Source organism: Syngnathus scovelli, chromosome 9 (genome assembly GCF_024217435.2).
Source record: "Syngnathus scovelli strain Florida chromosome 9, RoL_Ssco_1.2, whole genome shotgun sequence".
NCBI classification, from domain to species: Eukaryota; Metazoa; Chordata; class Actinopteri; order Syngnathiformes; family Syngnathidae; genus Syngnathus; species Syngnathus scovelli.
In genome coordinates this window covers 13769320-13781337 of record NC_090855.1, presented here as the reverse complement: position 1 = coordinate 13781337, position 12018 = coordinate 13769320, and the positions used below count along the sequence as shown (strand labels likewise).

Below are 12018 nucleotides of genomic sequence, written 5' to 3'. Positions count from 1 at the left end.
TTGTCAAGATGTAGCACATCAACATATTTAGACATACTTTCGGGGCATTGGCGCCATCGTGTGTATCTTTCAGTGTAAAATTTTCCAAGATAAACAGGAAAGAAAATCGCCAATAGGTGAGTTTCCAAACTCTTTCTCAATCACCACCCGAACTTCTTAAGGTACCGATTAAAAGGGTGACCAGTCCGGTCCACACATCAGAAATAATAAATTTGCTCACTACCAGTCAAACGTTTGGACACAATAAGTGAACCAAATTCTTCTCCTCCTCTCGTCTTGTCCCGTTAGTACAGTGCAGTATTATAATTTGATAACAATTAATTTTCTACAAACTCATGGTCAATAATAAAACATTTTAACGACTATTTGAATTTCAAACTTATTTTATTGGGAGACTTCCCTGCTGGGGCGGAAGTGGTAGCAAAACCCGGAAATGTCGTTTCATTGCATCAGACTGCAAAGTGTGGCGTGGAACACCTATGCACCGAGCACCTATTGAGCTGCTGGCTGACGTATTTCATTGTTTCTTTCAAAGGTAGGAGCACTTTCAACCGACGTCTTACCTCGCGAATAAATCCGTATTATTGCGTTGAAAACTCGTGCTTGACTTTTTCTGATAGCAAAAGATAACTTAGCATTAACTCGAGTCAGCTTTTGCTAGGTGGTGAGCGGCTCACTGTCGCTCGCTACTTGTCGATTGGGAATTCAACGTCAACAAAACATAATGGGCACTCGTTACTTATTGTTTGTAATGTGCAATGCACTCTAAACATTTTGAACTAAGTTAATTCACTACCACAATGACTTCAACAATCAAAGTGTGTAAGTGGTGCTTGTGGTTTGCATGTCTGGCTAAGAGTCTAAAGTTTCTGCGTTCAAATCTTTTGCTGTTCAAACTATGGAACATGTACAAAAAGTATTGCAGTTTTTGAACTTCAAAGGCATCCTAAGTGACATAACTTTAAAAAACTGGTCTTACAAGATTTGGATGTTGAAGATACTGCAAAATGTTTTTTTCTTTTATCATTCCCGTGTCTCCATCAGGGATGGCCACTCTTTGTGTCGCCCCACCTCGGATGTGGCCACCTCTTTTTCTTTATCATCCCTGTCTCTCCATCAGGGATAGCCACTCTTTATGTGTACCCCCCACCTCGAGATGTGGCCACTTCTTTTTCTTTATCATCCCCGTGTCTCCATCAGGGATGTCCACTCTTTATGTGTCCCCCCACCTCGAGATGTGGCGACCTCTTTTTCTTTATCATCCCCGTGTCTCCATCAGGGATGGCCACTCTTTATGTGTCCCCACACCTCGATGACTTCCGGAGCATCCTGGCTCTGCTCGCTGCAGAGGCGTCCCCATCGTCTGGTGTGAGGATCATCACTGACGACCCCCCCGCCGCTCTCTGTGCCCGTTGCACCCCTGCTTTGGTGGTGGGCATGGGGGACAGCGCCGCCGTTCTGAGCGGGGCCAACGCTGTGGCTTGGTACCTGGCCTTGCAAGGGAAGAGGGCCGGCGCGGGTGCCAAGCAGCAGAGCGAGGTGTGGCAGTGGCTCAGCTTCGCCGACAACGAGCTCATCCCGTCGTCGTGTGCCGCTGTCTTTCCCCTCATGGGGGTGACGCTGGACAAGAAGGTGAAGGTCTTTTGTCAAGTGCCGGGTATCTTACCTCTTTTTGGGTGTTCTTGACATGTCGTAACGCGTCAGCTTCAGCAGACTTCGGGCGCCGACCTGTTCCGGGTCCTTAAGGTTCTGGATAAGACGCTGGAGCCAAGAACGTACCTGGTGGGGGAGAGTGTCACCCTTGCCGACATGGCCGTGGCCTCTGCGCTTCTTCTACCCTTTAAATACGTAGGTCTTTGCACGTATCTTTGCGTTGGGCCGAATCCTCGCCGTTGCTCTGTTTGCGTGTGATTCGCGTAGGCTCTGGAGCCGTCTGACAGAAAAGCAGTGAGCAACGTGACCCGATGGTTCACCACCTGCATCAACCAGCCACACTTCATCAAAGTGTTGGGAAAAGTCAAGCTTTGCGAGAAGGTGGTGCCGATCACGACAAACGCGGAGACCAAAGCTTCTACTCGTCCCCTTCCTGCCGCCGCCAACAGTACTGCCGGCGACATGGCGGAAGTGACATCTAATGGTCCGCAAAGTATTTTTGGATGTTGGTTTTGGTCATTTTGGCACAGAATGTCGACGTGTAGACTTTTGCAGGGCCGCCCAAAACTGAAGCTCAGCTCAAGAAGGAGGCAAAGAGAAGGGAAAAGCTGGAGAAGTTCCAACAGAAGAAGCAAATGGAGGCCAAGAAGAAGACGCAGCCAGCCACAGAGGTGCAATGTCTCCAAAGTCTCTTTTTAAGTGGAGAGATTTTCTCTTACAGGATTAGAAAACGGCGCTGGTTACATGTTTGTTCATTAGAATTACAAGAGCAAAGGCCTGTTCTGCTTCTTTTTTTTTTTTTTTTTTTATTTTTTTTTTTTAGAAAAAGGCCAAACCTGAGAAGAAGGAGTTGGGGGTCATCTCATACAACATTCCTACTCCATCTGGGGAGAAAAAAGGTGAAAAGATTTTTTGGGGTGGTGTAAAAGGATGATGCAACCAATAATGGCATGATTATAAATGTTGAGTGAGTGAAAGAAAGGCTTAAGTCTGTTTGGCCCGCTAGTGTGACATGAGGAATGCAAAGCGCCTTTGCAGCCTCCAGTCAATATTTCAACCTGTTCCCTCCGCCGTCAGATGTCCTCACTCCGCTCCCCGACTCGTACAGCCCTCAGTATGTGGAGGCCGCCTGGTACCCCTGGTGGGAGAAGCAGGGATTTTTCAAGCCAGAGTATGGGGTGAGCATAGACCACTGGCTTCTTGCTTCTTGCTACAATGAAGTGACCCTCTTTTTTATGGCACTCTGGAAGTAGAAAGGGATGAACTGGAGTTGCTTCAGTCCGCAGACGTGACCATGTTAGAAGTCTCCCACCTCATAATGAACCCTCTGCTGTCTAGTCCCTCGACCTCGTCCTCTCTTTTCCTTGACTGCCAAACTATAACTCTCCTATTTTCGTTCTAAGCAGAGGCAAAGTATCAGCGATCCAAACCCCAAAGGCATCTTCATGATGTGCATCCCCCCACCCAATGTGACCGGATCGCTCCACCTGGGGCACGCCCTTACCAACGCCATCCAGGATTGCCTGACCCGATGGTAAGGCGTCGGCCGAGCTTCGCACACGACAGGGACGCTTTGGGATTGAACCCCCCCGTCTGCATCCAGGCACAGGATGTGCGGCAAGACCACCTTGTGGAACCCGGGCTGCGACCACGCCGGCATCGCCACCCAGGTGGTGGTGGAGAAGAAGCTGATGAGGGACAAGGGCATGAGCCGCCATGACCTGGGAAGGGACAAGTTCATCGAGGAAGTGTGGAAGTGGAAGAACGAGTGAGTGCATGAGGTGCGACCTTTTACGCGGAGAAGCTCTTGTCTTATTTCTACCGTGTGTGTCCACAGAAAAGGTGATCGCATCTACCACCAGCTGAAGAAGCTGGGCTCCTCTCTCGACTGGGACCGAGCATGTTTCACAATGGACCCCGTGAGCGTCTCCCAACCTATTACCGGAACGCGTTTAAAAGCTCCTCTTCAACCTTAGTTGTCCCCCCCAGAAACTTTCCTACGCAGTGCAGGAGGCTTTCATCCGTATGCACGACGAGGGCGTGATCTACAGAAGCAAGAGGCTGGTCAACTGGTCCTGCGCGCTCAACTCGGCTATCTCGGACATCGAGGTCAGTTGCCAACCGCGCTGGTGTCGGAGTGAGGGGTCAAGCTTGTTCAAGGGAAAAGGGAACGCGCCGTCGGCGGAAAGGCCCCTAATTACATTTGATTGGGAATACTCCCGAAAACAACATTCACATACTCAACAATGTCATGACACTGTTTTAATCAATTGAATTTTTAATTATTAATTATTAACATCTATTTAATTTAATCAGATCTACTCTCTTCCTCTCTTTTGTTATCGTTTTTGTCATGTCCGATGTTTATTATGTGATACTGTGTTTATTCACGCATTTAACTGATGGCATCGCAATGTCCCTCTAGGGATCAATAAAGTACAGTCATCCCTCGTTTATCGTGGATAATTGGTTCCAAGACCATCCCCGATTTGTGAAAATCCGCAAAGTAGTGTCACCCTCTCATTTTTAACATACATAAATTTTTTGTGTATCGGTAAGTGTATATTAAACCATATAATTGCGTATTTTATCATTAGAACATTAATAATAGTTTCAAACAGGTAAAGACTATACATAAAATAATGTATAAATAATATAAATATGATACATGTGTGTATGTGTAACATGTGGGTGTAGCTAAAGTATACATACTGTAAATATGTTTTTAGAACTCTTTTATTATCATAACTTTTTTAAAACAAGTTACAAGTGTACATACTGTAACTATGTTTTTAGAACTCTTATCATTATACCATTTTTTTCATAAGGTACAATACTGTTTTTATAACTCTTATAACAACTTTTTTGTATAAAAAGGTACAAGTGTACGTACTGCAATTTTGTGGACACTCCCTGCTTTCTGCTGGCGTGTGAGCAACTTTCGTGCCATAATTCCTCAATATAGAAGATTTATGAATTTTTGATTTATTTTTTTAAATTTGGAAAAAAATCTTTACTGTACTGAAGCCGCGATAAACGGATCGCGATGTAGCGAGGGATTACTCTCTCTCTTTCTCTCTCTCTCTCTCTCTCTCGCTCTCTCTTGCTCTCTCTCTCTCTCTCTCTCTCTCTCTCTCTCTCTCTCTCTCTCTCTCTCTGTCTCTCTCTCTGTCTCTCTCTCTGTCTCTCTCTCTCTGTCTCTCTCTCTCGCTCTCTCTCGCTCTCTCTCGCTCTCTCTCTCTCTCTCTCTCTCTCTCTCTCTCTCTTGCTCTCTCTTGCTCTCTCTCTCTCTCTCTCTGTCTCTCTCTCTCTCTCTGTCTCTCTCTCTCTCTCAATACATCCAAATCCAATACACCAATGACGGCGGGGAGACAATTCAAGTCAATTATTTGTAATCAAAGTATAAGCTATGCTTCCCCTCATCAATATATTGTCTGTAATAGTTCTGCGCTTTCAACTTTTGCATTCAATGGACTCGATGGGACGATTACACACGGGTGAGGTAAATTTTGCCCCACGAGCGCCAATGAATGCAACGCACTTGTTGAATTGCTTTGCAGGTGGACAAGAAGGAACTGACGGGCAGAACACTGCTGCCCGTGCCGGGCTACAAAGACAAAGTGGAGTTCGGAGTCTTGGTGTCCTTTGCCTACAAAGTGGACGGCTCAGGTACCGTACCCGAGTGTAGCTGCCGCCGTCGGACCGAACTGGAGAAGCTGTCTTTGTTGCTCGGTCAGATGAGGAGGTCGTCGTAGCCACCACTCGAATCGAGACCATGCTGGGCGATGCGGCCGTGGCCGTGCACCCCGACGACTCCAGATACCGACACCTGAAGGGCAAGATGGTGAAGCACCCCTTCTGCGAGCGCAAGATGCCCGTGGTGTTTGACAACTTTGTGGACATGAGCTTTGGAACAGGTGAGAGAGGAGCTTTGTAACCTGGTGTGAAAATGAAAATGGCTTGACTGCTTTTGTTTGGCTTTCAGGCGCTGTGAAAATCACACCAGCTCACGACCACACCGATTACGAGGTGGGCGTGCGTCACAGCCTGCCGTTTCTCAACATCCTGGACGAGAATGGCCTGCTTATTAATGTGCCCCTTCCCTTCCTGGTACGCTTTTGTCATAATGGCGCACGCTCGCTCGGCCTCTCTTTGTGGCTACATAGATGGGTGCTATGATTTTTTCTGGCGTAGGGCATGAAGCGCTTTGACGCCAGGAAAGCCGTGTTCGAGGCACTCCAGGCCAGAGGTCACTTCAAAGAGGTCAAAGACAACCCCATGGTGGTGCCCGTCTGCAGGTCGGGGAGGCTGCGAAAGACATACGCCTGCAGGTTTTTGTGCCTTGGCGCCCTTACATGTGTTTTTGCCTGTGTTTGTAGTCGTTCCAAGGACATCGTGGAGCCCCTGCTCAAGCCGCAGTGGTACGTCAACTGCACCGAAATGGGCAAGCAGGCGGCCGACGCCGTCCGAGAAGGACGCCTCAAAATAATCCCCGAGCACCACCTCAAGACCTGGTTCAACTGGATGGACAACATCAGGTAAGACCCGAAAACCACAGCCGACTTTCGTTACAGCGACAACCGATCCCTAAGATTGTGTGACACGTGTGTGTCCCTGCGAAGATTGTGTGACACATGTGTGTCCCTGTGATGCTCCCAGGGACTGGTGCATCTCCCGGCAGCTGTGGTGGGGCCACCGCATCCCCGCGTATTTCATCACCATAGATGATCCGTCCGTGAAACCGGGAGAGGCAAGACGCCCGCTCGTCATTTCATTTGCGGCGTTCTGATTCACGAGTATGCTTTATTTGTGTGTTTGATTCCAGGATGTCGACGGCCATTACTGGGTGAGCGGGAGAACGCTGCAGGAGGCCAGAGAGAAGGCGGCTAAGCGCTTCAATGTCACCCCTGACAAAGTGAAACTCAGACAAGGTCACTTTTTTTGGGCTCTTTCAAAATATAGTGGAACCTTTCATTTTTTAAAGAATTCTTCATCGCGTTTAAATCTTTTTAGGCATGAATATTTGCCTCTATATGTGAACCCTGATTGGCTAGCAGCCAGTGCAGGATGTAGCAAAGTCAGCTCACCTGTAACGCTCACGACAACACCGTAGAAAAGTGAGCAAACGGATGACAAACGTGTTGTCTTTAATAATTGCAAAGTCGTTGTGGCGTTGCAGACGAGGATGTTCTGGACACTTGGTTCTCATCTGGCATTTTCCCCTTCTCCATCTTCGGCTGGCCTAACGAGGTACAAACGACAACTCGGCACGGTTGGGAACAAGCTCCAAGAGTCATTTTGAGCCATAAAACAAAGTTTTCCCCTTGAGATTGCCTCCATCTTTCCACATGTCCTATTTTTTTTAAGACTCAAGAATTGAGCACGTTCAACTCGACCTGTACCAAAGCACTGTATGGAGGTCCCTTTGCTATTTTTCCAAGACTCAGGACCTTAGTGTGTTCTACCCCGGCACCTTGCTGGAGACGGGTCACGACATCCTGTTCTTCTGGGTGGCTCGCATGGTGATGATGGGCCTCAAACTGACCGGCAAGCTGCCCTTTAAAGAGGTAAGACCCTTCATGCAACACTATGGGGGGCAGTTGAGGTTGACGCTTGTTAGCCTAGTTTGGACCGCGACAACAGTGACTAATTGCTCGCAGGTATATCTGCACGCCGTGGTGAGGGACGCCCACGGAAGGAAGATGAGCAAATCACTGGGCAACGTCATCGACCCTCTTGATGTCATTACCGGGATCTCCCTGGAGGTGAATTCTGATCTTTCCTCGATGCCTACAACACACGCACGAGCGCACACACGAGCACACGAATGAGCACACACAAGTTCTTTTGTTCCTCATATTGCTCCCCCGATAACTGTCCTCCTTTGTAAGCTTTATTAGGCAACCAAAGATCTTTGACTGAAGCCATCCGTTATGACCGCAGTCGCCTTGAGGACTCCAGTTAAAGTGGCCCACCAGGGGGCAGAGGAGCACTTGTCACGCGTGTTGCTAAGAGCCTCTTTTATTTCTCCCTACCTGACCTGTCCACAGGGTCTGCACACGCAGCTCACGCACAGCAACTTGGACCCAGTGGAGGTGGAGCGAGCCAAGCAGGGCCAGAAGTCAGACTACCCCAATGGCATTCCAGAATGCGGCACGGACGCCCTCCGATTCGCACTTTGCGCTTACACCAGCCAAGGTGAGCGGGCGAGTTCAACGTTCTCGTCTTTGGTTTAACGCAACATTGTAACATGACAGCTCAGTCGATAGTTTTCACAAAAGCAAATTTGAGCCTAAGGAAAGCCATTCAAAGTGGATCAGATTTCCGAGGGAGAGTACGACAAGATGTGTGCTAATTCAATCACCCAAACTCATTGTGAAATGTAGAAGTCCTAATTGTCGCCACGGTGCATGTTTGTGTGTGCGCCTTTCAGGCCGAGACATCAACCTGGATGTCAATCGGATCCTGGGTTACCGTCACTTCTGCAACAAGCTATGGAACGCTGTCAAGTTTGCCGTGAAGACACTCGGGGACAATTTTGTGCCCTTAGAGAAAGCTCAGGTGAGTCCAGCTGACATTTAGCTCCGCTCCATCATGTACTTGGTTATTCGATTGATATGTTAAACAAGATCAATTGTAAGTTTAAAAAAAAGTACTTCAGATAGAATGCAAAAGTTGAACAACTACTAAACCGTACTGGGCAGTGGTTCTTTAATGTGCCACGGGAGGAAGCCTTGGTGCCATAAGCGGCACTTGTACCACACTTGTCTGATTCATGGCATCACAGAATGAAATGAAAACGTGGATGTGCTCCACCAGTTGCACGGCGAGGAGATCATTCCCGACCGATGGATTCTGTCCCGGCTGAGCGCCGCTGTCGCTCTGTGCGACGCCAGCTTCAAAGTGTACGACTTCCCCGCCGTCACCACCGCCATCTACAACTTCTGGCTCTATGAGCTCTGCGATGTCTACCTGGTACCGACGTTGACCTTCGCCCTCATTGTAACAATAGTGCTGAAGTAAACTTTTTGCTTGCACAGGAGTGCGTAAAGCCCGTCTTGGGCGAGGAGGGGGACGAGCGACGGGCCGGCGCGTGCCGACAGACGCTGTACACGTGCCTGGACGTGGGTCTGCGCCTGCTCTCGCCCATCATGCCCTTCGTCACGGAGGAGCTATATCAGAGGCTGCCGCGGCGACAGCCCCAGCTCGACGCCCCCAGCATCTCGGTCACGCCTTACCCCGATGCCCAAGAGGCGAGTGAATGAGCCGGCGTACGGCTTGAGTGAACTCAAAGAAGAAGCTTCACGCTGTTTGTTGCCGCTCCAATTCTGTGTTTAGAAGCCGAGCTGTTATTTCTGCTAATGCTAAATCTTGTTTATGTTGCGGCACTTTTCGATCTGTCAGTAACAAACTGTACAGAAACACATAATCAGACACCACACGCACACAGGCATATTTTCTTGATGCTTTGCGCAGAATGTCCAAAATTAGTGGCGCACCGAAGAGCAACTACAACGTGCACACACAAAAAAAAAGAAAATTGGTGAAAAGGTGCAAGTTGACTTGTTTGTTGTCTGTTTGCAGTTCTGCTGGAACAGCGACGAGGTGGACCGCAACATGGACTTTGTCATGAACGTGGTCAAGACCATCCGCTCGCTCAGGGCTGACTACAATCTGACCAAGACCAGAGCGGACTGTAAGTGGACACACGCCGCATTTGAATGTGAGCAAAGTAGTGAGGTCACACATCGCGGCAGATGTCAAAAACCGCTTGTGTTGGATACATGAGTGCTTCTGAGGAAAGTTGGAGAAAGCACCTGGAAACTCTTAGTGACTCACTCTGTCAGGCGTACAAATGGATTGAAATGGAAATGAGAACAAAGAACGCGAAATGGAGCTTGACCTTGACAACAAAGACTTGGGATCCATTTTGTACCCGGCCGCAGAGATTCAGAATAGAAAAATAAAGTCATATTTGTCAATGAAGTGGAAAAAAAACTCATTTAGTTGACTTTGTCTTAATCGTGTTGTATTAGCTTAACAGTCAATCAATATCTAAAATTGTTGCCTGTGCTGTGTCAGGTTACCTGCAGTGCGCGGACGGCGCCACGCTGTTTCTGGTGCAGACGTCCTCGGCGCAGATCCAGACGCTGTCGTACAGTCAGGCCGTGATCGCTCTGAGTGCCGAGCAAGCAGTGCCGGCGGGCTGCGCTGTGGCCATTGCGTCTGATCGATGCACCGTCAACCTCATGATCAAGGTGACATTATGTGGGTGGGAATGCGTTTATGCGTCGTGGACGCGTTCGTGAGAGTGCGCGCGCGTGTGTACGTTAACACGCGTGGGACTCAAAACACCAAGCAAGATGTGAGCAGTAGGCACCATATTGCTCCTTGTTTTTCTTTTTTGTAGTACCGCTACAAAAAGAGGACAAATGTCACACTAACCTTGGAATGGCAAATAAGAGCCTTTGGATTCAGAAGAAAGTCCTCATGTTTGCATTTTTGCACAATCAAATTCAACTTAATTTATTTTGAATGGCTGCGGCTTGCATCTAACATCACCACAAAGACTTTGAAAACAGTCAATTGAAACACACATTTTGGTGCTCCAAAATGAAACAGTTGTTGACATATGTTAGGGTCTCATCAATGTGGACAAGGAGTTGTCCAAGCTACAGGCAAAGAAAGGCGAACTGGACAAGCTGATGGAGAAGTTGCAAGACAAGCTGGCCAAGAGCGACTACAGGGACAAGGTGCCGTTCAAGGTGCAGCAGCAGGACGCCGAAAAGGTGAGGAAGAGCAAACGCTTTTTCCTCTTGTCTCGCTGAGGCGTTATCCTCTAAAAAGTTCTCATTACTTCTCTCTCGTATTGTAGCTGCGACAGAGTCAGACGGAGCTGGACAAAGTCAAAGAAGCCATGGACAACTTTTCCAAGATGATATAAGGCTTTGTCATCTTCGTCATGTTGCAGTTTTCGTTGCAAGTATTGTAAAAAATATCGGTTAGCCATATTAAATCAATTGTCAATACCAAGTCTTTTATGTTTCCTTGCCTCCTCAGACTTTCAAACTACTTGGGGAAAATGACACAACGATGTCAAACTCAGGTTAGGGTTTCAAACAACAAAGATTTGGGGGAAGAGAAAATAAAATATGTTGAAAAAGTTTCCCCAGTGCTAAAACTACAAGACACAGTGACTAAAAGTTGAAGAATATCTTTAATATCTTTTTTTTTTATAGTGTCGGGCGCAAAGGTGCTGTTATGGGATATACACTGCTCAAAAAAATGAAAGGAACACTTTAAAAACACATCAGATTTCAATGGTGAAAAAAAAAAGTTGGATATCTTTACTGATATGGACAGTTTAATGTTTTAGGAACAAAAGGATGCCACATATTTTGATGGAAATAAAAGTATTCAGCCTACAGAGGGCTCAGTATATAGACACCCCAAAAATCTAAGTGAAAAAAAAAATATGACAGGCTCATCCAATTTGCCTAAATCCAATTTCTGCAACTCAAAATTATTTTCAATATCTTGTGAAGTCTGTTTCTGACTGGGCAGAGACATTCACACCAATAGCACAAAGCAGCAGATATCGGTCCTGCTGATGGAATGAGGACCGTCTACGGCCCTGTACAGCATTCCTCGAGTAACTGCCTGTCTCCTGGAATCTCCTCCATGCTCTGGAGATTGTCCTGGGAGACACATCAAATCTTCTTGCAACAGCATGCATGGATGTGCCATCCTGGAGGAGTTGGACAATCTGCGCAACTTCAGGAGGGTTAAGAAATTGCCTCATGCTCCCAGTCGTGATAATGACGCTAGCTAAAGCCAACACTTGTGGAAAAACTGTTAAAAAAGATCAAGAGGGTGGAACTTGAAATGGCCTCCACCTGCAAAAGCAGTCCTGTTTTGGGGACCATATCATTGTTGCCCCTCTAGTGCACCTGTTGTTAATTTCATCAACACCAATGCAGCTAAAACTGATTAACAACCCCCTCTGCCACGTACCTGAAAAAAACCTTATCAGAAATGTCTAATTGAATTCATGCCATTCCCTGATAAAAAACTGTTCCTTTAATGTTTTTTTGAGCAGTGTATTTCTATGATGAGACACTTTGCACCAATGGTGTTCTTGTAAGATTTTTTTTTTTTACTTTTTAATGGGTTTATTGACATAACACATGCATACAAAAAAAAAAAAGAAAAAACAGGTTGGGACAGAGTGGGTAACGGGTAGGGGAGTGCTATGATATGGGGGTGTGGTGTGAGTTGGGAGTTTATTGCAAGCATAAGGTAAAAGATAAGTACACAAACATATAAAGTCAACAAATAACCTTCAACAATGACAAAGTAAATGAC

At 47.1% G+C, this 12018-nt stretch overlaps 1 protein-coding gene across 2 annotated transcripts; it reads left to right on the top strand.

Annotated features, from left to right (window-relative positions):
• The first annotated feature begins 393 nt into the window (after positions 1-393).
• On the top strand, positions 394-10686 carry vars1 (valyl-tRNA synthetase 1). Of its 2 annotated transcripts, none has more exons than XM_049731427.1 (29): positions 394-535; positions 1280-1632; positions 1705-1848; positions 1921-2137; positions 2209-2324; positions 2477-2552; positions 2731-2831; positions 3060-3187; positions 3257-3421; positions 3491-3572; positions 3643-3762; positions 5214-5322; positions 5391-5570; positions 5639-5763; positions 5848-5951; positions 6033-6191; positions 6313-6403; positions 6479-6584; positions 6833-6903; positions 7095-7220; positions 7314-7418; positions 7704-7851; positions 8087-8214; positions 8473-8628; positions 8694-8906; positions 9238-9349; positions 9736-9911; positions 10293-10442; positions 10529-10686. In XM_049731427.1, exons 2-29 carry the CDS (start codon positions 1282-1284, stop codon positions 10595-10597), a joined length of 3828 nt encoding a protein of 1275 aa, XP_049587384.1. In that variant the 5' UTR covers positions 394-535; positions 1280-1281; the 3' UTR covers positions 10598-10686. The 2 variants fall into 2 exon arrangements, with proteins under 2 accessions (XP_049587384.1, XP_049587383.1); XM_049731426.1 differs by having other exon boundaries at positions 3057-3187.
• The last annotated feature ends 1332 nt before the right edge of the window (positions 10687-12018 follow it).

Bases quoted from the DNA above. Each gene is read 5' to 3' on its own strand.
- vars1 (XM_049731426.1), top strand. From the start codon at position 1,282: ATGGCCACTCTTTATGTGTCCCCACACCTCGATGACTTCCGGAGCATC. The intron at 5,952-6,032 runs GTCGGGGAGGCT...CTGTGTTTGTAG, and splicing joins ATGGTGGTGCCCGTCTGCAG to TCGTTCCAAGGACATCGTGG. The intron at 6,585-6,832 runs GTCACTTTTTTT...GTGGCGTTGCAG, and splicing joins CAAAGTGAAACTCAGACAAG to ACGAGGATGTTCTGGACACT.